A 25,115-nucleotide genomic window follows, 5' to 3' on the forward strand; every position below is an offset into this window, starting at 1 on the left:
TTATACTATTATCGTTACAATATTAGCCCGATAAAAAAGCAGATCCATGAATATTTATATGGAAAAATGATCAATCTTCCCTCAAAATAATAACAATAACACACAGAAGTCCTTTTATCACACAAAAATACTTTACAGTTTTATTTCACATCTTCAAATTCTACAAATGTTGTTTTAGACTTTATATAAATTTGTAAAAACGAATATTTTTCTTATCAAAACAAAATAAAAGCAAGTTAAAAATTTAAACTTCGACCTCCTTGAGCACCTTACGGATCCAATAGGTGCCACCGTCTTGAGCAACAGTAGCTACAAATTTCACTTTACCCTTATAACCTGCAGGATCCCAGTCGAAAGCGACGCTCTTAATGGGACTGTCATGTGGAATCTTCTTGTGGGTAAGTGTGTCCTGTAAAAGAAAAAAAGGTAAATTAAATTAAGTTCTTTTTTATTGTTTTTGTATTTTGGCACTCACATCAGCACCGCCGCAAGTCAACGTTTGGGATTTAGTGCCCTCGACTACTTTGAATTTGCCCACTGGCTTATCGTTGGCATCACGTGCCTGCACCGCGAAGCCCAAGAAACCATTCGAGCCGCCGAGGGTGAGTGAAACTTTGCCATTTTGTGCTTTGCTGTCGCCCGAGAAGCTATATGGCACCGGCGAGCTCTGGCCATCGACACCGTGTTCGGGCGTCAAACCGTTAGAGCAGATGTTGGTGGGTGCACCGGCGGAGTAGCTGTAGGCGGGCGCGGCCAAGCAGGCGGTAAGCAGCAGCAAGCGGAACATATTGACAGGTGTTGAGCTGTGGGAAAAACAATGAGTTAATGAGTTAGAGTGTAATTTATGTAAATAAATTGCTTGTAAATAAAAAATGAGGTTTTGTATGGCATTAGAAGTTATTTACTGTTTTGCAATAAATTTATTCAGCTAATAGTGGCCGGTTTACTTCTTTTTATTACTTTTATGTAGATGTGTATGTATGTACATATATGTGTGTATGTTTCATTAATATTTATTATCTGTTGTTTAACTATGGTCCACCACCAGCAGCTATCGCTCATGGCAGACGTCAATTAGCGCCCGTAATTAAGGTGATCATATTTCATGAAAAAATAGCAATAATAAAATGTAAAAAAACAAAAACATTATGTTATGGAAATATATGCATCACGTTTAACATAGACACATTGGAAAGATCCATGCAAATCCGTAAAGTAAATGTAAATGCAAACTCACTCACACATACTCGTCTTGTTTATATAAAAAAAAGTGTCCCTATAGGAAATATGTAGCATAATGACAGTTAACTGTCTACAAATTTTGATTGTACAAAGCAATTCTCCTGGGCAAGGAAGCAATCTTTGGCACAACAGTCGGTAAATTCAGCTTTCATGAGGACACATCCCCAAATACGAAGAGCTTGACAAGCTCGCCGACAGGGGTACTGCTCGAAAATTCTAGGAAAAAAGTGGCGGCTAACAGAAGGTTTCACGACCGGAGCATACTCTTGTTAAACCCCCAGAGGTGATCTAGTGACTGATGCCCAGAGTCTACTGAAATTATGGAGGGAACACTCATCCAGCCTGCTGAATGACAGTGAAAGCATAACACCTGGAATGCCCCTCAAATACCCCTCCCGATCACGATGGAGTGGGCGTTAAGTTGCGAACGGACGGATGGATTGCCGGCCGAGCTATTCAAATAAGGCGACGATTAACTTCTTCATCATCCCATATAAGGTTCTATCGAGCATACTATGTGAATGATTGAAGCCCACCGTCAACAAACTGATTAGACCTTATCAGTGTGGTTTTAGACCCCGAAAATCGATAATCGACCCGATTTTTACCATGCAACAAATCTTAGAAAATGCCCGTGAATGGAGGATCGACACACACTACCTCATCGTCGATTTTAAAGCCGACTTCGGCAGCACGAAAAGGAACCGCCTGTATGCCACTATGCCTGAACTTACTATCCCCGCCAAGCTAATAGGGTTTGTAATCTGACGTTGAGCAACACCAAAAGCTCCGTCAGGATCTGGAAGGACCTCCCGGAGATGCTCCATACCAAGTAAGGTTTCTGATAAGGGGTCCCCCTATCGCGCGGCTTCTTCAATCTACTGCTGGAGAAAATAATACGAGCTGCAGAGCTAAATATAGAAGGTACGGTTATCTATAATCCTGGCCTACGCCGATGATATTGATATTATGAGCCTCACCAACCGCGACGTTAGTTCTGCTTTCTCCAGACTGGAGAAGGAAGCAAGGCAAACGGATCTGGCGGTAAACGAGGACAAGACGAAATATCTCCTGTCATCAAACAAACAGTGGTCACATTCGCGACTTGGCTCTCACGTCACTGTTAACAGTCATAACTTTGAAGTTGTAGATAATTTCGTCTATTTAGGAACCAGTATCAACACCAACAACAATGTTAGGCTCGAAATCCAAGCGAAGCAAAGTCCTCTTTCGACGAACATAGGACTACGATAGTCGGGCATATCCAGCCAAGGACTGTCAACTCAGCAGAACTCTACTGCTACAACAACAAAAATCAAATTCTATAATTCTCCTGCTGAATGGTACAGAAGCATTGGCTTCTGCTTATGAGATGCAAAGGAAGTGGAAGACCGCCATTCCATTGGAAGGACCAGGTGGAGAAGGATCTCCTCTATGAGACTAATATGAAATATCTACGTACGTAAAATTCACAGCGTAGCCATTTTCTACTGGGTAGCAGCTGTATGTGAATACATATATTTGGTTAATTTAGGTAGTTGTCAAAGAGACCTTGGCTTAGTAAAAAAAATATTAATATATATGAATACAAAACCAGTTAAACAGTTACGTGGATGGTTTTTACCATTTTTTGTTTTGTAGCAAGATATTCTAAATTTTGAAAGCAGCAAAAAATGGCAAAATCATTTTTACGTTTTAAAATCTAATGTTGAAATTTAAAATCGGTTATATTCTTCTTCTTCTTTACTGGCGTAGAAACTGCTTAATAAATTATATTAAAAATATATATATATTTTAGAAATTTTGCCAAAAAATTAGTGATATTTTTAAAAAATAGTTCGAAAACTTAAAAAATACAATTTTGATGTTATTATTTAAAAATAAAAATTTAGGTTATGTTGTCACGTAGAGTATATTCAATCCATTTTTTTTTTTTGCTATAAAACCGCAACACAAGCATTTTTGAAAACAAATTCAGTTTTTTTTAGCCAATTTAAGCGAAATTAAAAATCTTTTATATTTTTTTTAATATAATTGTTTCTGAAGTCATACCCATTTTTTTATCACAATCCCCACCATTTCTTATAATTTACATGCATCTCGTCTTTTATTCGAGTTTTGTCTTTTTTGGGGTTTATTTCATTTATTTGTTTGTTTGTTTGTTTAAATTTTTAATTTTTTACCAGTTGCATAACAAATGGCTTTAATTGGCTCTTGGTGACAAAACCGGTTATAGATTTTAGTAGCAATTTTTATTTCAATTACTTCTGTTGTTAATTACCGTTGAATATATGTACATAAATGCAGGTGATTTTTATGTGTCTATATATATGTAGATTTGTATCTATTTTATTGAAATCAGCCTGTGGTAATAGCGCAGTGACATAAATGTTTAAGCCGTGTTCACTTAAATGCCGTTAATTGCTAGAAATTGTTGTTGTGATTTCTTAAATTGTAACTGGCGAACAAACATTTGAATCAATTTGTGGAAGTCGTAAATTTTATATTGTTATTTAATGTTCTGTGATTGCTGCAATTAAATTTTCATTTAAAAGTCGTGCAATAACAACAACACTAACATTCTGAGTAATTTATGCGATGCAATGAGGAAGAAATTACACCGGTTTCCAAAAGTAATAATAATAATGATTCAGATTATGCCTTAATGAGCTGTAATGACTTTCACTTTTACAGTTGTTGTGATGACAAACTAATTTGTTTTTTCACTTTTACTGTTGTTGTAATGACAAACTAATGTTGACAAGCCCAGGTTAGACGTAAATAAGTTCTAAATTATCCGTTTTTTTTATTAATAACGGGTGGTTCAAAACACTTTGTACAAAATATTTTAAACATTAAACAATTAGTTTGAACTTTTTAAACTAAACTCGAAGAATTTAACATTAAAAACTAATTTTTTTTTTAAAGATTATTTTTTAAACAAAATACATTAAAAAAATCTAACTAAAAAATTAATTAATATAATTTAAAAAAATTAAAAACTTGAAAAATGCTTTGCAGAAGAAATGACAGATTTTAATTAAAAAAATAATTATGTAGTATAATTTGAAAAAAACATTTTGTAATTTAATAAAGAATTTTAATTTAACATTAATGTTATATTATTTTAATTTTTATTAGCCAATTTAATTTAATGTGAAAAAAGTATTGCATTTCCAATTATTTAATTTATTTAATTAACAACAACTTAATATAGATTTTGTTTTATTAACTAAAAATTAATTATTTCAAGACTACTTTAATTAATTTTTACCAATTTAATACTGATTTTTATTTTTATTCTTTTTTTATCTAATTAACCCAACAAAATTTAAATTCTAAAATATTAAAGATAATTTAAAAATTAATTTAATTAAAAAGTAAAGAATTTTAAAAATTAATATTAATTTAACATTAGAATCAAAATATTTTAATTTTTATTAGACAATTTAATTAAAATTGAAGGGAAATATTTTATTTTAAGTTATTTAATTTATTTAATTAACAACAATTTAATATTGCTTTTGCTTTATTAATTACAAACTAATTATTTTAATTAGTTTTATGAATTTATTTTAGATTTTACTTTATATTTTTGATTTTTAATTCAATAAATGTCAATTGTCAACAAATTAATTATTGTATTATATTTTTTTCTAATTAAACTAAAAAAATTTATTTACAACATATTAAAAGATAATAAGAAAAACATTTACTTAAAAAATTAAGAATTAAAACTAAATAATTAAAAGAATTAAACGAATAAATGAATTAAAAAATTGAGAATTTGAAGTAATTAATATTAGGTATATTTTATGTACATATATAATAATTTAGTTAAATACAATTAATTTAAAAATAATTAGAAATTGAATTTTAATTAAAAAATAGATAATAGAAAAATATGATAGATTAATTTTAATTTAATTAAAGAATAAAAATATTAATTAAATTAATAAATTTTTCAATTTAATTTAATTAAAAAAATATGATTAAAAATATTTTGTATCAATCCAATATAAGTTTTAAATTATTCCCAATTACCATTAGCTAATATAATTTAATTTGAAAAAAAAAGTGTAAGTAAAATTAATTAGAACAAAGTATCAATTTAATTATGGTTTTATTTAATATTATTATTTTTATCTATTTAGCTAACTTAGCTTAATTTTCAAAAATTAAAAATGTGCTATAAAAATGAATTAAAAAAAATTAAGAATTTTTAATATTACTTAAATATTTTTTTGTTAATATTTATTTATTTTTTCATTTTTTACATTCGTTTTATTGCTTTATAAATATTATATTCTTAAATTTTATTAATTTATTTTATTTCACACCTTTTTTTATTCGGTTAATTAGTTAATTTTATAATTAGCTTGCAATTATGCTATTGACAAAATGTTGGCGACAATTAGCTATTTTATTCCCATCAACAGTGAGCAATTAAATGTGCATGCACAAGGCTAACGCTGATTGGCACCAACAACACTTTGATAATGACATAGTGTCTGCGACAACATTTCTGCTTGTTTCAAACGAACAACATAGCCATATACACATATACACCTCTATGTATATATGTTCACATCACCCAAGCATCAATATTTTTAGAGGAAAAGAAATATGTTTACCTTTTGTCCACATATTTACATTTGGACATAATGTCAACGGAGCTGCATGTCACCGTAACTTATAATTTACTACATAGCAACACACATACACATGCATGCATAAGTAAATAATAAAAATACACAGTCTAACAACTAAACATTGAAAATACATTAATTATTTTTCAACGCCATAAATATAAAACAGAAATCAGCGTTTAACTCTGGCCTTGTGCACACAACAAACAAAAGACTTAAGCAACAAACTTCGCGTGAACAAAAATATTTTTTTTTGTTCTTTTAACATAGATCGAGCAATGTTAAAGAACTCTTAGTGTTAGATCGAGTATGTGCGAAAACGTGCTAATGCATGCAGGAGCATAACACAGCACGAGATGTTGGGGGCGCTGCCTCAGAGCATAAGCATACACACACACACACAACATACGCGCTCGACATTTGTATGTGTTTTATTTATATTTACCGCCGTTTATTAGCGCGTACAAGCATAAAAACAATTTAAGCACACAAATTTATGTTTTTTATCAAAGCTTCTAGTGAAATCATAAAATATTGTGACTTGCTTGCGCTACTGCAGAAATACAAAAATCAAATAGAACCGAAGCAGCGGCACAAAACACATAAACAAGCTGGGAATTATTATAAAAATTAAGCCTTTTGTGGACAACTTTTTGGTGTAAGCAAATTTGGCAACCAAAACGTATTAAATGTCTGTGTGTGTGTATGTGTACCTCTGTGGCTGTGTGTGTATTTAAATTTTGAGTTATAGCTTTAAAAGTGGTTGGCTTAAAAATTAGTTATTGGCATTTTAAAGGCCAAAGCAGAAAACCAGTATTGGAATATTAGTGGAAAAATATTTTTTTAATTCGATTTAATATGTGCTTAAGAAAATGAGGTTATGTAAGCTTTAATTTGTAAATATATTTGAGCTCGTTTGTGTGGAACACACTTCACTAGAATATTCTATACATATGTAAGCTTCAAGAGCTCAATGTAAGATTTAGAGATTTAACAAAAATAACGGAATCTAAGAGAGAAAGAGAAATGGATCGTTCCCACGATAGTCGGATGTACATAAGTAACCGGAACGAATGTGTATTTTTATATTTCAAAGAACAGTCAATTCACTACGACAACAACATACATATATTATAGGTATTTGTTTGGAAATGTTGGAAATTAAAAAAACACTGAAACTAAAGACGGTTCGAACCAAAACTTAAGAATTTTTCTTCAAGAAAAGGTTTATTGTTTTTTTTAGCTGCAGCTGAATTGTTCTTAAGTAGTTTGAGGAACGCTGCTATCGTGGTAGTCCTTGAATGATGTTTTATGTTTATTAGGCCTAACTATCAAGAATTCGAAGAAATCACTTTTATTGCAATAACAAATCTCTATGATTAGTGTACAAAACAAAAAAAAAAACAAATTAAAAAAAATTAAAAAAAGGAATTAAAAAAATTTAAAAAATAAAAATAAAAAAATTATATAAATATTTAAAAATTAAAAAGAAAAAATATTAAAAAAAACTTAAAAATTATAAAAAATTATTTAAAAATTTAATAAAAAAAAATATTTAATTTTTTTCTGGTGCTTTATTCAATATTTTAAAGTAATTCAATTTTTTATTTAATTTTTTTCGTAATTTTTAAATATTTTTGTAAATTTTTTTATATCTTTCAATTTTTCTTTAACTTTCTTTTTTTTTGTAAAATTTAAAAAATAATGAATGTCTCAGCATACAATGTCATGCATGGATTCAAGCTGGCTCTGTTCAAGTTGAGTCATGACATTGCAGTTAGGTAGCACCTATTGAAGGCTAATGTATTTCCTCAATCATCCACTGGTGGAATACTTCATATGCAAACTCAGAAGGAGGGAAATGGTTAAATACAAAAGTCATCGCTAATGAGGTACATGACGGAATAGCCAAGCAAGAAGGAGTTGTAGGAAAAAGCTCAGTGAACGTGATTTGTAACCGACTCCCGCGATAGTCCAACCTGAAGGAAAAAAATGGAAAACCGTTGGCGAGGCACCAAGGAAACAATAGAGCATGTCTCACGAGCTTGTTTTAGCCATAGCTGAAATTGCACCGAAATAGCATATAGCTGCCATACAAACGGAACTATCAAGGTTAGGTACATGTATGGAAAGCCTTTTTATTTGACAAGATATCTTTACGAAATTTGGCACATAGTTTTGATGAAGACAGTCCTACAATATTCCGAAGAAAATATTCAGATCGAATCAATATAGCATACAGCCGCCGTAAACTCTAAACGATAAAAATTAAGTTTTTGTGTGGAAAACTTTTTTATTTGACGAGATATATTCGCGAAATTTTGTATAAATTATTTTCAAAGCCAACGCTATAAACTCCCAATAAATTGTTTTGATCGGAAAACTATAGCATATAGCTGTCATACGAACTTATCTAAAAAATTCAAGTTAAAAAACTCTTTATACTCTTTTATGCTATAAAAAATGCACCTATGAAGGATATTAACATTATTTATTGTTTTTTGTATTTTTTGCACACACAATTCAAACACATTATGCTAAAATCCATTAGCTTTGTCACAAATTAAACATAAATCTAATCAATCTTATCTAATACTGTAAGGACATTGTGTAACAGCAAATAAATAAAATAACACAACACTACAATGCGCAAATAATGAATATTTGAAGTTTTCGTACCTTCAATACAATACACCGTGCGAAAGTGAAATAAACTCTGCGTGAACTTTGCTATTAAAGCGATAAACTGACAATAAGCTCAAAATTCTATTCCATACTCGTATTTATACAAAAAGTGCACGGCGCACGGCGCACAGCTGCTTTGTGCAGAACAAAATTTAAACTACGGAAATCGTGTATGAACGTGTATGAACATACAACAGTTTGGTAGCACACATACACGTATACATGTCTAGATGTGTAAGTTCACAGATTTGTACAAAGCAGTGTCGTTTGTGGATTTTCAGCATTTGGTCCACGAATGAACTCGGCGCTACGAAGCGCACATATATATATGTACATATGTATCTATGTATGTATAGTACATCTATAAAGCTCTAGCCATATTTTATTATTATTGTTTTATTTGTTATTGTTTGTATGCAAAAAAGTTCGACACGAAATTGAAAAAATTGTAATTATGGAAACAATCGATTGTTTCAAGCGGCGTTTTGAAAAAAGCAGAAGAAAACGAATGTGAACTTGTGTTTAACTCTACATACATATGCACATGTATATGTATGTATGTATGTACTTGACTGTATATGCATGCAGATACATTTATGTCTGTAAATAAAAAAGTTTTACCTTTATCTTGGGTAGCGTGACCGGTATTGATTAATTACACAGGTAAGCGGGTCAAAAATCTGCAAAATACAGAAAACTAGATTTTAATTTGATATTTGAATATGCAGGCGCCTAAAGAGTGTGGCTAAGTTGATAAGCTTTGAAAAATTTAATTATTTAGATTAAATGAGAAACAGTGGAATGGATACGCACACTCACTTCTTCTTCTTTATTGGCATAGACACCGCTTACGCAGTTATATACGAGTTTACAACAACGCGCCAATGCTCCTCCTTGCTGATTGGCACCAATTGGAGACTTCAAGTGTAGCACGGTCCTTCTCCACCTGTCCTATCCAACGGGGTGGAGGTCTTCCTCATCCTCTACTTCCTCCGGCATGTACTGCGTCGAATACTCTCAGAGCAGAGTGTTTTCATCCATTCGGACATGACCCAGCCAGCTTAATTCACTGAACTATATCAATGTCGTCCTATAACTCGTACAGCTCATCATTCAATCGACTGCGGTATTCGCCGTTGCGCAAAGGATCATAAATCTTTACCAAAACCTTTCTCTCAAAAATTCGTAAGGCCGACTTATCAGATGTTGTCATCGTCCATGCCTATAGCGGGAAGGGGAAGATGAGTGCCTTTCAGAAATTGGTCTCTGTTTTCAAAAGTGGACAAACTCAGACCGCAGTAGCACCTGTTGACAAGAGTTATTCTGCATTGATGTTAATACTGATTCCAAGATAGACGAAATTAACTACGATTTCGAAGTTATGACTGTCAACAGTAACTCCCACAAGTCGCGAGTGCGACAACTGTTTGTTTGATGACAAGAGTTATTTCGTCTTGTCCTTACTCACTACCAGACCCATTTGCTTAGCTTGTTTGTCCCATCTGAAGAAAGCAGAACTATCGGCGCGGTTGTTACGGCCAATGATATCGATGTCAACGGAGTACGTCAGCAGTTGTATATTCTTGTAGACGATTGTACCTTCTCTATTCAGATCTGCAGCCAGAAACATATTCTCCAGGAGTAGTAGCAGTGAAGAAACTTTTGGTATTACTCAATGTCAGTGTACACATTGGCTTTCGGCGATATCAAACTCAGACATAGTGACATAAAGGCGGCTCTTTTTCGTGTTGTCAAAAGCAGCTTTGAAATCGGCGAAGAGATGGTGCGTGTCGATTCTCTTTATACGTAATTTCTAAGATTAGGCACATGGTGAATATCTGATCAGTTGTTGATATTCCAAGACTGAATTAATACTTCTACTCGACAGAGAAAACATTAAGGTTGTCTGTTATGCGGACAAATTCACTGTCCTGTGTTCGGGAATGAATCTTAATCGCCTAACCTGGCTTATAGAAAGACTTGAGATCACCGCCAACTTGGTGAAGGGTTACGGCCTAACTGACAATTCCAAGAAAACAGAAATCTGACTTTTCACAAATTCAATCTTCCCTCTTTAAAGGATGAACACATTGAGAGCAAGTCCTCCGAATCCCTTCGAGTTTGGATCTCTTGCAGAAGACCCACTGCCACAAAGTGGGGGTTTCGACCCCATATGGTCTATTGGCTTTTCCGTCTATATGTTAGTAGGATTACCGTGGTATGGTGGATGGCATTTTCAGGTGCAACGGTCCGGCTTGCACAGGTTACCCTTGACATTCGGCAAATATACATGTATGAGGCAACTTTAGGGAATTGCAGACAGACTTCTCGTCATCAACGGCGCAATCTACATTTTCTCCAACGGATCAAAGGGTAAAATAGGAACAGGAGCGGTATTTCTTCTGTAGCCATCCATACATAGAAAGTAGTTTCAAACTAAATAATTACATTTCATTTTTTCAGACCAAATTGTAGGCATAACAGAAAGCACTAAGTGGGCTTCTGCTTTAAGCAGCAAGTCCATATATCTTCTAGTGGATAACCAAACGACAATTAAGGCTATCTGTAGTGCCAATACTCGGTTAACATTAAATGAAAACACAGACAAGCTGGTCCGCTCGGAGGCAGCTGGAGGCACAATACTCCTAAGCCGCCCGAGGAACACCTCAGGTCTTAGGACACACGTAACACAGGGCATACGATAAAGCTACTTTGGAGTACTGTTGATGATGGACAGACCAAAAGGCCCTTACTCCGACTTCCTAAGGGAGTTAAGTAATATAATAGTGGTTATGACAGGGCACCTATCCTAAAGATCACACTTTCAGAAAATGGGAAAAAGTGGAGTCGGCGGAATGTTGAACATGCGCGGGAGATGATGAGACGCTGGAACATTATCATTAAATTGAAACATTAAATTTTACTATATTTTATTTATTTACTAAATTAAATGCATTTTCAAAAAAATGTTTTTTTTTTGTTTTACTTGCTAACCCCTTAGTTTAGTCAATTTTTAGTAACTATGTTTAGAAAACTGTAACATAAAAAAAAACATTTTCAATAATTTTATTTCCCCTTTAATGTAATATAATATAATAAATAAATATGTTTTTAACTTTAGCAACAATAAAAATAAACAATTTTTTTTCCAGAACATGCCTGATAATTACAATAACAATGTTTCACATTCTAAAATACACCAACTATAGCTAAAGGTACTTCATCTGCTGCTCAAGCCTGTTCGCATTGCAACTAAGTAAAATTGATGAAGCTGAAAAACACTTGTGAACTGCAGAGAAGCGACGCATTTTCAAGTATTTTCAGCTGAGCCTTTGGTTGATTGAATTTTTGAATTTACATAAGATACTGCGATAAACCGTTTTGCTTTGTTTTGAAGAACTAAGTTCTTTTCTTTTCAATTCCTGAAATGTATAAAAACATAGGGGTAATTATGTATAATAGATATATGTATGTATGTAAAGTTTAGTTTTACCTGCACCTCAATCCAGTTTAAACCTTCAATGCGTAACTCACAGGTGGGATTCGTTCGCGCATACCAAGAATTCAAGAGAAGTTGATCGGACTCTTGGCAACAGCCAACCATGTGAATAGTTTTCAATGTTCTACAAATATTTGGTAGTGCTAAAATATGTCCATTCGACAAAATACGACTATAGCGGAAGGTCATTGTTTCTATTCCGGTGCAACCGTGTATGAGATCTATCCACTCTGCATAACGTTCAAAACAGTTCCAAGGCGCTCCCTTTATAGCATATACCTCATACCTTGTCTCTTTTTCGTACGGTTGCCATTCAACGAACGATGCGTTAACCATAAACGGTGGTTCAGTCTCCCAACACAGTGAGTACAATGAATCTCGTCGTTGACGAAAAAGTTCTTTAAATAAAATTTTTTCGAATCTAACATGCTCATTTGGCCAATAAAATTTCAAATTTTCCAAATGTGGCAGTGCCAAAATTTTCCATATTAATAATTGACTTGGGTAGGCCGTTAACCAAAGTTGCCGCAATGTTTTGAATTGCAGAGAGAATATCTGTTTCAAAAACGGTAGATACATCAGACGTCGAACTTCGACAATATTCAATGACTTCAACTGCAATTTTTTACACGCCTTTAGTATATACACTCGACACATATTTACACAAAGTGGTAAATCGAGTACTTCCAATTTACGTAATAAATGAAAGTTTCTACCAAGTACATATATATTATTTGGATCTAGTACTAGAAACTCGCGCACCTCGGGACAATAGCGTGCCAATTGGGCTACCGTAAAATCAACCAGCAGGCCTCCTAGTACTTTAAATGTCCGCATTTGCGGAAAATGTACTAAATGTTTACACATCCAGATATTAATTTCCTGTTTGGCATTTGGCCTCATATTATTTTTTCGATTTTCGGTGCATACCGTTATGAGTTGCAACGAAAATGCGCTGCTAAATTCTAATGTACGTACATATGGACCGCTTAGTACACAAAGGTCCCAAATTTCTTCATCGCTTAGTCCCAAACCTTTCGTAAAGAAGGTGTCGGAAAAAATTAATTCATGAAATCGCATACTAAAAATGTCCATTATGATCTTGTGAAAATTACGACACACCTTGGCCAACGTGATTTGTTCCTTCAGACTGCATTTTACAAAGATGAGGCGCAAGCAATCCGAATTCAATTTTAAAATGCTATCACTGGGTGCAGTGTATGGATTATTTTGTTCGACGTAATCGCTAGTTAGCGATGCATTATAGACACGTATAGTAGAAAGTGAAGTGTTTACATTCTCAGGTAGCTGAAGTAAACTGTACGAATAAAAATGGGTTTTCCCGATTAAACAAAGCATAGTAGTTTTCGACATGTACATGTGTATGTATAATATATTTACATTTACATCTTACCATTCATATGACTCGTTGGTTTCACAACGAATATTTGCTATTATGTGGTCTTCCAATGGTATTAGATTTTCTAACTCCCACGAGCTGGTATGTCGATTCAATAGGCTTGTAAGCTTGTAAATAGAAAACTGCAAATTAGAACAAGAAAAAACGTTAAATTTGGCTGCACCCAAGCTATAACACCTTTCACAAAAAAAGTATCCATACAAGGACCTTAATTTGGTATTTCAGTTTGTATGACAACTTTATGCTATAATAGTTCGATATCGGTGGTTCTGATAAACGAGTAGTTTTTAGTGGAAAAAATTTTAGATCGATCTCTCAAAGTTGGGAGAGACTAGTACATATGAATATACAGACGGACAGACGTTTCCTAGAGGATGTTACAAACCCCATCGTCTACTTAATATACCCTGTTCAGGGTATAAAAGTATAATATAACTGATTTCCATCTAACAAGGACTTAGAAATACATATGAATGTATGTAAATGCTTTAAAGAACTTTACCATTTTTGGTAATCCACCAATCGTAACTTGTAGCTCATTTTCAATCATATTACAATTTTTAATTAAAATTAAACTATAAGACTAGAAATTGAATCAATATGAAAATTAAGAAACTAGTGGTATTTTAAAAGTCGGTAGTATATAAAAATTTCGATGTTGAGTCCTTTTATCCGTTTAAATTATTGAACGAAACAGCTGATCGAAAATCAGATCAATTTATTAACCTTAAAGCTACCAATTAAGAACTTTAAAACACTCGCAGTAAAGTAGTCGTTTTTGATATTGCTTAAGCACTAATTTTTTTTGCCTTGAACAAGTGTATTAAGTTTGCTGGAAGTTTGGAAACGCTGGATCTTTTTTTTAATATAAATGTATTCAAATTATCAGCATAAGAAGCTGAGTCGATTTTGGTATGTTCGTCTGTCTGTATAAACGCAAAGCTACTTATTTGTCAGAACAAACGATATCGAACAAATATAGCTTATAGCCATTATACAAACTGACAGATCAAAATCAAGTTCTTGTGTGAAAACTTCTATATGTGACCAGTATTATTGCTTCGGTCCAGCCAATGTTAACGTTTTTTCCTGTTTTACGTCAGTGTTAACTTGCTCTAATGAATAAAGAAGAAAAAGTTACTGGTTTCACTATATAAGCAAAAATATTAAAGTTTTATTTACAAAAACAGTTTAATTTACATTATCAAAATGTAAACATTTAATATATGTATGTACATTCATCGTAGTTATTACTTAAAATTTACTTTTTTAAGTTTTAGCGCATTTATAGGTCGTATAACCTTTTTTCTTTCTTCCCGATGTTTTTTCATTAAGAATTCGCGTTTCTTTTCATCTTTCGTGGGTTTCTTTTTTAAGTCGAACGTCATCTGGCGGTTGCCCAAATTACGCCCGATCGTGGTCACGTTCGCACTGTTGGCTTCATTGAATCTCACACGATCTTTTAGACTTATTTTCATTATTTTAGAGCGCATTTCGCTCAGCTTCAGGTTGTTGTCCTCTAAAGAGGTCATTTTGACCTGACCTCCGCGCTGTTTAGTCTTATCCAAATTATTTGCGTTAGCTGATTTAATTGTCTGCTCATCTTCAATATGTTCTTCGCCTTCTTCTTCATTTTCCATTGCTTCGATCTCTTCCTCACGTTGCTTTCTAACGTCTTTGTAGGCTCTCTTCATTTCCTTCGCAAAATCGCGCATACCTTCTTCATCTGAAGATTCTTCGTCAGGCGATTTTTCGTTATCGTCATCGCTTTTCTCGAAGCCGAACAGATCTTCATCGTTATCACTTTCCTCGTGTGGTTTCGCCTCTTCAGCATGCAACTCCGCAACACGCGCCACTTCAATGCGTTTTTTAATATCCTTGATTTTGGATTTTTCCAAGCGATTCAAAACAGGTGCCAGTAATTTGTATTCTTCGGCACCTTTGTTAATAGCAAATTCAGGATTTTCGAACATTGCCTTGAAACGTGTATCCTCAAGTAGATTTGTAGTTTTGGCTGCCTTTGCATTATTTGTTTGTTCGTCCATAATCTTGAGTGCCAGTTCTTGATTGACTTTTGGTAGATTCGTTTTGATCTGTAAACGTGACTTACGTTCACTTTCGATTTCTTTGCGTATCTTCTCTTTACGGAAGCGTTCGAAAGCAAATGGATCAGCCACCGCTTTTGCCTTATTGTACAAACGAGCATCGATAAAGTAACTGAAAAGCGTTAAGCATAAGTTTAAAACTACACAGCTTTTGAAAAAAATCTAAATTTACCCATGCATGTAGCCCTTTAGTAGATTGCTTCCAATTAAGTGTTCCAAGCCTAGTTCTTCCAATTCCTTTTGTGTTATAAACTGGTAGTCGTCATACATATTCTCCACCACTTCAGATTCTATTTCCTCGGTGAGGTTATCTAAGAATGAACACCAACGCGGCGCTGGACCCATCGATGGCACATAATAGGTTGACATTTTGACATCTTCTTGAGCAAGAAAGACCATTCCTGTCTCGGGTATGGTACAGAAATCATTAAAAGTGGTAGCGGATTCAATGTATGCCACTTGTTTGCCCTTAAAAGCCGTAAAATTATAGCACAAAAATTACAAATACATTTAAAGTATTCTTACCGTATTTTCATCCCATAACTTTAGCATGGCATCATCCAGCGAATATACTGTTTGATGATTCGGATTGAAAGCTATACGTTTTACCGGCACTTTATTTAAATGATCTTTAACCAGCAATGGTGCTTGTGCACGTATATCATAGAGTAACACATGCCCCGAAGCTGTGCCTACGCCCATTTGCAAGCCATTCTTAAATTTCAAAGCGGATACGGACGGAAACGTTTTCGGGCCTGGCAATTTTATCGCTACGTCCAGAGTGCCCACACGTGTTTTGCTACGTGGATCCCATGCCTCTACCGTGCCCTCTTTACTACCAACAATAAGTAATTGATGTTCGGGATTAATATCGCAAGCATTGTTACAACTTGCATCCGTTTCAAATGGTTGCAAAAATTGCCCACGCTCTAAGTTCAAACGATAAATGTCCTAAAAGTACATTTAAAAAATAATATATACACATATACAAAAATTTTCGAATTCCTTACACGCGTTGTTCCCACAACAAAGAGGTCACAAGATGGTTTGTGGTACTTCATATCACGTCCAAAGCGTGGTATACGCAAACGGTAGTGTCGGCCGGAGGCAGAATGAACTTCAACAAAGCGATCACATTGTAAAAAAACCTACGAGGTGTAGAACACAAATGTTACTTTGTTTACTCCTTATTACTTTGTCTTCATTATGTTTACTCACTAATTTACTGTAATCGTCACTGATGGGCTCAAATGTTGTCACCTCCGAATCAAAACAACGCTCAAACTTAATAGATAAGTTACTGACTTCAAAGCATTTAACTCGTGGCTTATAGGTGCCAGTAGCTAATATATACTGTTGATCGGGGCTCATGCGTATCGATGTACAAACACCTGGCATATCAAAATCCTGTATAAGCTCAATTTGTCGACGTGAATCGACCTTCTTCATTAACTGGGAACGCTTGCGGCGATCTGTGAGCCACTGAAAGTTATAAAATATAGTTATTTTAAAGAAATTGTGTAGGGGCCAAGCAGTTCAAAATATTGGCACTTACTTCTGGCACAGATTTGCCAGCGCTTAGGTTGTATATTTTCACATCGTTCACTTCGTTGACAAACATCTTCTCATATTATGTTAGTGCGCGAATTTTAACTATTTATCAATAAAAATATGAAATAATTAAAACAATTTATTTTATAAGCACGAGCTGCGGTGCGCTTTGCAAAAATGTAAACACAGAGAGAGAAAAACAATTTGAGCAATACACGTGCGGTTGAGTAGCTGTCAAAAATCTCAAACATTCACAATAATTTTGAGTTTTTTATTACAGTATAATAATAATTGTTGTACTAAATTTGCTAATATAAAAAAATAGCTTTAGCTAATAAATATGCAATAATAAGTATATAAAATAAGAATAATAAAAAAGTAGTTACCAAAAAAACCAAAATTATTACATTCTCCAATTAAAACCGATTACTCTTTTATTTAAGACTTGGCAGCCCTAATAATGACATATTGCACAAAATACAAAATAATGAGAGAAAACGTAGGAGACAAGTGATTATAGAAAATTGAACAAATAATTTGTGTCTGCTGGTCCGACTTTATCAATGTAAAAATTTGCGAAAAATGTACAATAATCTCACTCGAAATTGAAAACGTTTATACATTTACAGTCTTAATCGAATAAGAAGTTAATACGTCAAGAGTGGTAAAAGTTAATCTCAAAACCAAAGAAAATTTTACGAAAGGGATACGCAATTAGCAAAAATTTACAAATACAAAAGTACAAATTGAGTTATTCGTCATCATAATTCGCGTTTAAAAGGAAAAATTTACGCATTTGTGATTTAAACTACATTAAATATTATCAAACTTATAATCAAAAAGGCCAAGGCATCGCCAAAAAAAGAAAAATCTTTAAAACAACAACACAGGCAGGTGGTGATTATCTATAAGGAGACCACAGCAACGCTAACGCGGAGGCAATCTTTTAATCGGAGTCGGTGTTACAGCGTAAAAAAGGTAAGAGCAATGATATATGCTTAATTATTGATATTCCAGGAAAAATTACGAAATTTAATACAAACTCTAGTAAGCTCTAGATGTCGAAAGTTTAACTTCCAGTAAGGTTAGAGCGAAATTGCTACCTTGAGGTTTGACTTCTGTTATCTTATATGGCGTATATATTGTAAACAAAGCAAGTCATATTATTTCTTGGATTTAAACAAAGACTTCGCATGTTGGTATGTTATTTTGCGGATTAAAACCTCATATGTTAAAATTTTGGTGCTACTTTTAATCTTTATGGCAATCAAAGTGCCTATGTAAGGTTCTATATATACATATGTATTTGAACATTTTACATGTTCACCCATCCCTTGAGTGCTTTGTAGATATTTTTTTGCATATTGATTTTACCGATGCTGTGTGACATAGTAAAAGCTATTGCAATACAAGTAATTAACATATGTAAGTAGATATGTCAACTTTTTGAACGTCGTGTAAAATTAGTTGGAAGGTAAAATAAAAGTATTTATCGTGCAAAACCCTCACCGACATATATTTTTATGTACATAGGAATAAATCAGCTCCGTCATAGTTAAAAACGCATACCTGGCGGTTATTTATATATGTAGGTGTGCCTGTACGTGTTAACGTTTTTGTACTTATTTAAGTACATTGTTAAGCTGCGCTTATTTTGTTAAATAAATTGTAGGTAAATTTTGTATGCTGAACCTTTACTTCTAGCACACTTTTTTGAGTTGTTAGCGTAAAAAATTAAATATTATTTATATTTAATCTAATTTAATGTTTCTTCACTTCGTAATTGTTATTATAATTTATAAAAACTCTGGTTTATCATTATTGCAATACATAACAAATGTCTGCTGCATATCTAAGCCAGATAGCTGTATGGGAATGTGTTCGTGAAAACATTTGTACGTACATACTGCCACATGACAACTTTTTACAATATTGATGTTTGCTAGCATTAGTTTAGGTTTTCTAATATTTCCCTCTTCGTTGTCTTTTTTACGCCTACAATTATTCATATATTTTTTCCAGTATGACTAAATGAAGCAATTTTGTATGTATATATGTACCTACTTAATAAGTATGTGCTTCACTCATGTGTAATTTATGCTATTATACATATGTATGTAACTTAATTAAATTCTACATTTTCTTCGCACTCCCCAAAAATAGCGATAACAAACTGCCAGTGGCTTAGTTACCGGCATTACTTTAACGCCGCTAATAAATACACAAACCAGCCAAAACTTCTTTATATGTATGACTTGAGTGAGTGCCATTGTTGTTGTTACCTACAACTTATTTGTTTGGTAATCAAACAAACTCAACCCGTAGTAAATGGTGTCATAGAAGTTTAAACTTTAAGTTTAACTTGAGCGGAAGTTCACTTTTGAAGTATAACACACCAAACGCTGACGATAACAAAAATTTGCTTTAAAAATTATAGAACTAAATAGTTATTCCAAATATCAAGAATTATGTGGTCGTTGTTGCAGAAACTATCAAATGATATTGATTATTTTCTAGAAACTTGTATGTTGCAAAGATTTTTTTTATTTAAACTCCAAAAAATTTGTATTTTTTTCGCAGACCCAAAGATGTCTTCGGCACCTTACAACTACAACTATATCTTTAAGTACATAATCATCGGTGATATGGGAGTAGGCAAATCATGCCTGCTGCATCAGTTCACAGAAAAGAAATGTAAGTAACCGTAGATGTACTTATGTATATTAAAACCTATCGCATATATAAAAGTGATAATATTCATACATTTATTAACTTACAGTCATGGCGAATTGTCCTCACACAATTGGCGTGGAGTTCGGCACACGTATCATTGAGGTAGATGATAAGAAAATCAAATTGCAAATTTGGGACACTGCGGGACAGGAGCGTTTTCGCGCAGTAACACGTTCGTACTATCGTGGTGCTGCTGGTGCGCTTATGGTTTATGATATAACAAGAAGGTACTATTTTGCTATTCAGCAAAATATTTGATTTTGCTTGAATTTTGAACGAAAAAAATTAAATTGTTTTTATAAATATTGCGAAAAACAAGAAATAACAACGTCTTAAGTGAAAATGGTGTATTAATATTTTATAATTCATACTCCCCATAGATCCACTTACAATCATCTCAGCAGTTGGCTAACAGACACACGCAATCTCACAAATCCGAATACTGTGATCTTTTTAATTGGCAACAAATCAGACCTGGAGAGCACACGCGAAGTAACCTATGAAGAGGCCAAAGAGTTTGCTGACGAAAATGGTCTGATGTTTTTGGAAGCCAGCGCCATGAGGTAAGGTTATGCTTTATTTTAAATGTTCCAGCAGAAATCTAATTGCTTTTACTTGTTATTTTTTACAGTGGTCAAAATGTGGAAGAAGCATTTCTCGAAACAGCACGTAAAATATATCAAAACATACAAGAGGGCCGTCTCGATTTGAATGCTTCCGAATCGGGCGTACAACATCGACCTTCACAACCGGGACGAACTTCGCTAACAAACGAAGCACCTAATACGAAAGATCAATGTTCATGTTAAATTCGCATTTTTTTCATTCACGTTACTTTCCTCTTTTTTGTGTATTATGATATTTCCCCCCTTTCTAATATTAAGTTTAATTATAACGAGGCAAAATGATGTGTAAAAACAAAACAATTGCTATTATCTAAGTAAAAAATTATATATATACATAAATGATAATTATTACAAAAATATATATACATACATATATATATAAATATACAGAGGTTTATAAATTAGTAAACGTAATATCGAACAATTTGTAGCGAATTATAAACAGTTGGCAATGCTGAGTATGTAATATGAAAATTAGTATTGTTTAAAACAAAAACAAATATTAAAGCGTGTATGCGCATTATAGAAAACTGTGTATTTCAATATATCTACAAACATACAACTGTGTGCGTGTATAGAAATCTAATTAAGAAATTCCCAAACTCACTTTTAGCCAATATGCAATTTAATTGATTTCTATATTTTTTTTTTGTGTAGGAACTTTTGGAACAGAAGTTTTTCTATATTTTAAAATCATTAGAATAGTGTGTATGTACATGCAAAAGAAACATTATCGCAATATGCGTAAGTTAGTGCAAACAAAACGATCGATCTAGATATATTAGTGTGTGAGTTAAATAAAGTAATTAAATTTGCAATTAAGCATAATTAGATAATATCATTGATATATACATATTCACATTTTAAAATATTGAGTTGAGTATAAAATTCAAAGACATTTTGAAAATTTGAAGATAAAAAAAACGTAAATTTTAAACTTTTGCCACAATTCAAATTTGTTAAATATGTTAGTTAAAATTAAACATGCAGAAAAGACATGCAGCAAGTTTTTCTCGAAATTTCACACGTAAAACATTTTTAAATATAGAATAAGAATATATATTTCAGTATAATTCACCACACCCATCACTACCACTAAAAATTTATGAAACTGAATTTTTCCAAAATTTCACCCCACCTTAAAGCAAACAAAGTTCCGCCCAGAGAGTTGTCTACCTCTCCGTGTTAATTTTTAAAGCGTTACATAATCAGTGTGATTTTTTATGTTTCACTAGACACTTACAGAGTGGTGAAAATTTTTTTTAAGACCTCACACCCACATATGGATCAAACATATTTTAATTTTTTTTTTGATATATTGATTGCTGCTGTTAAGATTTTTGGAAAATATTCCTGTTTATATTTTTCAATTTTCATCCATTTCCGTCGTTTTTATTTATAAGATGTTTAAAATTCCATAATTATATCAGGTGTTTTTTGTTGGAAAATATTTTTTACAAATCTAACCTTCATTAGTTCGTTTTTTCGATCTTCTAAATAAATTCCTTTCCTCTTCAGATTTGTCGTTTTCATGTTTTCCATTGCTTGCATGTATAAAAAAATAGAAAAATTTAATAATAAAAACAAACGTGTAGGCGCTAAGCCCAACCGGATTTAAAGGAAATACTATATATAGTATATACATACATACATATATAGAGGTTTTATGAAGAAAATACATTTTTAGTACATACAAACCAAACGTAAAAAAGACACGCAATAAAATGGTATTCTTAAATCACATAAAAATAACTTCTTTAATTATTACTCGTTTTATATGTATTGAAATTTACATAATCTGTTTACATACTTTATGCAATACAATCTATGTTTGTCTTTTTAAATTTTCACTTTACACTTATGAACGTATAAAAATAAGAATTATTAAAAATATGTAGCGTTCGTATAATGAAGCGAATTACATTCGTTACTCCAAACGACTTATTATGGTGTACATAACAGCATAAGCTTAATTAACTGGGCTTAAACGATTACAAGTGAGTATATGAAATAATATGTCTTTTCACTCATTTAAAAATTAAGAAAAGTTAGCAAACTCCTGTTAATACATATAAATAAAGATTTTAGAGAGCACTTGTAGCCTTCATTAAACATTAATTTATGTTTTGTGTGCTTTGAATTTGTCAAATTTAATTTAACTCTTAACTGGCAAACATATTTTTTACAAGCCTGCTACAGCTGCCAAAAATTTGTTCTCATGTAATGACTTTATGTTTTGTTTACATAGATTTTATCCTATAAATATGGTTGTATAATAACTATATTGCTGCAGTAATATCAGTCTATAATTACGGTTTGCACAACTTATGGCGCCTGACATGTTGTTGTTCGTGTTTTCGCACATCTTTCTCAGTGTCGCAATTCATCGTTTATGCATATCTCACGACGCCTCTTCCACTTTAACAATATCCCATGAACTGGCGTCATCTTTAGAGCATAGATCTAATCCAATACGTGCACCGATGCTTGCACTTTTGGCGCGCATGCAGGTGCCCGCGGCCATATTGTAAATGGGACTGTGTTCGGTGCGCGTATGACGCCACTGCTGATCTCCTAGCATTTCATGGCATTTATTAATATGCACTTGAGCATCGCCATACGATTCGAGACACAACAATTTATCCAAAACAATTTCAGCTTTATCTGTTTCGAACCAAATTTGATTGCGTGTACGCATGCATGCTTGTAAGATTAGAGGACTGCCTTTCTTGAGGAAACCTTTTACTTTGGGTGCCACCACCGAGGCACATAAGTTAGTGCCGCTTAAACGTATCATGTAAGTAGCGATATAATTACGTTTTCTAGAGTGCCATGGCTGGTAAACACTTGCAGATGCTGATTTTTTAGTTTCCTGTCCTGGTAGCAGCAATTCAGGGTACACATTTTTCATGTACCAGGAGAAGTCGTGGCATTTCAAACGATTCCGCAACTCCACACGTGCTGATATGTCACCATAATCCATATCGCGCGCAGAATTTGTTTCTTTCAGGAAGTACTCTTTAAATTCATCCATCCATACGTGAGCTGCACGCAGTGAATTCCGTTTCATTGTGTCCTTACCATCAGGCGCCGAATAAGGACGTCGTTTGCGAAAGATATGTCCTATGCGTGAGCATGGATATATCTTAATGGCACCATGGCATTGCCAGACACGGAAGGAAATTTCGATATTCTCACCACCCCAGATATCCATTCCCTCATCATACTCGCCGACGTGTTTGAAATATTGCCGATTAATTGCAAATAAACCGCCGGCCATTGTGGGTGTTTTGAATGGACCTTTAAAATCTTCATCTTTCTTTAAAGTACCTTTCGGCAAAGTTATCCATTTATAATGTAATCCCCAATTGAAACCTCCACGCACTAATGGACTGGAAGTATATTCAAAAGTATCAGGACTGATAAGATCCATAACTGGCACAGCAATAGTTGAATTTTCTTGTTTCACAGCACGCACAAGTGGTTCTGCCCACTGTTGATTAACTTCAATGTGTGAGTCTAGGAAGACGAGTACATCACCTTCTGCAGCATGAGCGCCTGCCACGCGAGATCTTATAAGTCCCTCTCGTTTCTCATTACGTATATAATGCAGTCGGTCATAATGGAGTTGCGCGTGCAAATCACTTAACAAATGAAATTCCAATTCGGGCAGATCGCTAAAATCGTCCACAAGAATAATTTCTTTTAGGACATGTTTAGGCGTGCGTTTAATTACGGAATTTATAGAACGTATTAGAGTCATTTTGTGTTCATTATAAAAGCACATAATAACTGAAATTGTTGGTAAAACTTCTTTCGGATCGGTGGGTTCACGAGAGCAAACTTTATGCCGTGTGTCAGGTACCTCACGATAAGGACCAATATTGTTTGAAATAAGTGCATTGAAGGCATGATTTTTAAAGCCAATGTCACGTATGTATTTATCCTTTTTATCTCGTAGAACTCCAAGCATTTTCAAAGGATCTGTGTCTTCTTGGGTTACGCCTTCCTTCAATTCTTCCTTACAACAATCTTCTACGCGATTTTTAAACAAAAATTGAGGGTTTGGCGTATGTGTCTCATTTGAACTGGGCATCTTCCATCCACCTTCAATAATTGAATTGTGTTGGTAGTACATGTAGTATGTAAACGCTAAAGATGCAAGCAATGTGAAGAATATTGTGCTCGATGTAAATCGCCGGAGGTGACATCTTCTTAACATCATTTTGAACCCGTTTTGATACGATGGCAAACGTGGAATATTTTTTGTTAAAACTTGAGTTGTTTCGAGGTCACTGTTTACTCAATATGAGTAATAGAAGAAGTTGTTAATTTATGCAAAAATGAGAACCTTCAACATTTTCTTGTTCATAGACCACTCTTTTTTGTTTATTAATTAAATGCAAGTCAAACAATTCTCAATAACACAAAATGTGTCTATTGTGGATGGGTGATGTTTAGTCAAATTAAATAAAACTTTTGAACATTTTTTAGTATATGTATGTTATATGAAAAAAAATGTAAATATAAATATTTACGTCAACAGTATATTTTATTTCCTTTCTGCATGATAAAGATGATATAATCTTTAAATTAAAATTAGTA

The 25,115-nt window shown here is 33.3% G+C and overlaps 5 protein-coding genes across 6 annotated transcripts; 1 reads left to right on the forward strand and 4 right to left on the reverse strand.

The window, feature by feature from the left end:
- Positions 1–109: 109 nt before the first annotated feature.
- On the reverse strand, positions 110–8,728 carry LOC105232413 (defense protein l(2)34Fc). 2 transcript variants are annotated; one of them, XM_029552837.2, is made up of 3 exons: positions 8,571–8,728; positions 476–803; positions 110–409 (listed from the first exon to the last, which is right to left on the reverse strand). In XM_029552837.2, exons 2-3 carry the CDS (start codon positions 785–787, stop codon positions 245–247), a joined length of 477 nt encoding a protein of 158 aa, XP_029408697.1. In that variant the 5' UTR covers positions 788–803; positions 8,571–8,728; the 3' UTR covers positions 110–244. The 2 variants fall into 2 exon arrangements, with proteins under 2 accessions (XP_029408697.1, XP_049302476.1); XM_049446519.1 differs by lacking the exon at positions 8,571–8,728 and adding an exon at positions 906–1,089.
- A 2,778-nt stretch (positions 8,729–11,506) lies between these two features.
- Positions 11,507–14,182, reverse strand: LOC105232414 (hypothetical protein). The gene is made up of 4 exons (XM_011214078.4): positions 13,998–14,182; positions 13,490–13,617; positions 12,070–13,393; positions 11,507–11,998 (listed from the first exon to the last, which is right to left on the reverse strand). The coding sequence occupies exons 1-4, from the start codon at positions 14,043–14,045 to the stop codon at positions 11,897–11,899; spliced, it is 1,602 nt and encodes a 533-aa protein (XP_011212380.2). The 5' UTR covers positions 14,046–14,182; the 3' UTR covers positions 11,507–11,896.
- Positions 14,183–14,639: 457 nt separating this feature from the next.
- Positions 14,640–17,356, reverse strand: LOC105232415 (nucleolar protein 10). The gene is made up of 6 exons (XM_011214079.3): positions 17,156–17,356; positions 16,819–17,082; positions 16,611–16,748; positions 16,126–16,551; positions 15,773–16,068; positions 14,640–15,712 (listed from the first exon to the last, which is right to left on the reverse strand). The coding sequence occupies exons 1-6, from the start codon at positions 17,219–17,221 to the stop codon at positions 14,746–14,748; spliced, it is 2,157 nt and encodes a 718-aa protein (XP_011212381.2). The 5' UTR covers positions 17,222–17,356; the 3' UTR covers positions 14,640–14,745.
- Positions 17,357–17,640: 284 nt separating this feature from the next.
- LOC105232416 (ras-related protein Rab-14) lies at positions 17,641–21,161 on the forward strand. The gene is made up of 5 exons (XM_011214080.4): positions 17,641–18,129; positions 19,732–19,845; positions 19,931–20,111; positions 20,265–20,447; positions 20,516–21,161. The coding sequence occupies exons 2-5, from the start codon at positions 19,740–19,742 to the stop codon at positions 20,691–20,693; spliced, it is 648 nt and encodes a 215-aa protein (XP_011212382.1). The 5' UTR covers positions 17,641–18,129; positions 19,732–19,739; the 3' UTR covers positions 20,694–21,161.
- Positions 21,162–22,240: 1,079 nt separating this feature from the next.
- On the reverse strand, positions 22,241–24,926 carry LOC105232417 (polypeptide N-acetylgalactosaminyltransferase 35A). The gene has a single exon (XM_011214081.4). The coding sequence runs from the start codon at positions 24,733–24,735 to the stop codon at positions 22,912–22,914; it is 1,824 nt and encodes a 607-aa protein (XP_011212383.2). The 5' UTR covers positions 24,736–24,926; the 3' UTR covers positions 22,241–22,911.
- Positions 24,927–25,115: the final 189 nt, after the last annotated feature.

This window comes from Bactrocera dorsalis, chromosome 1 (assembly GCF_023373825.1).
Source record: "Bactrocera dorsalis isolate Fly_Bdor chromosome 1, ASM2337382v1, whole genome shotgun sequence".
Taxonomy (NCBI): Eukaryota; Metazoa; Arthropoda; class Insecta; order Diptera; family Tephritidae; genus Bactrocera; species Bactrocera dorsalis.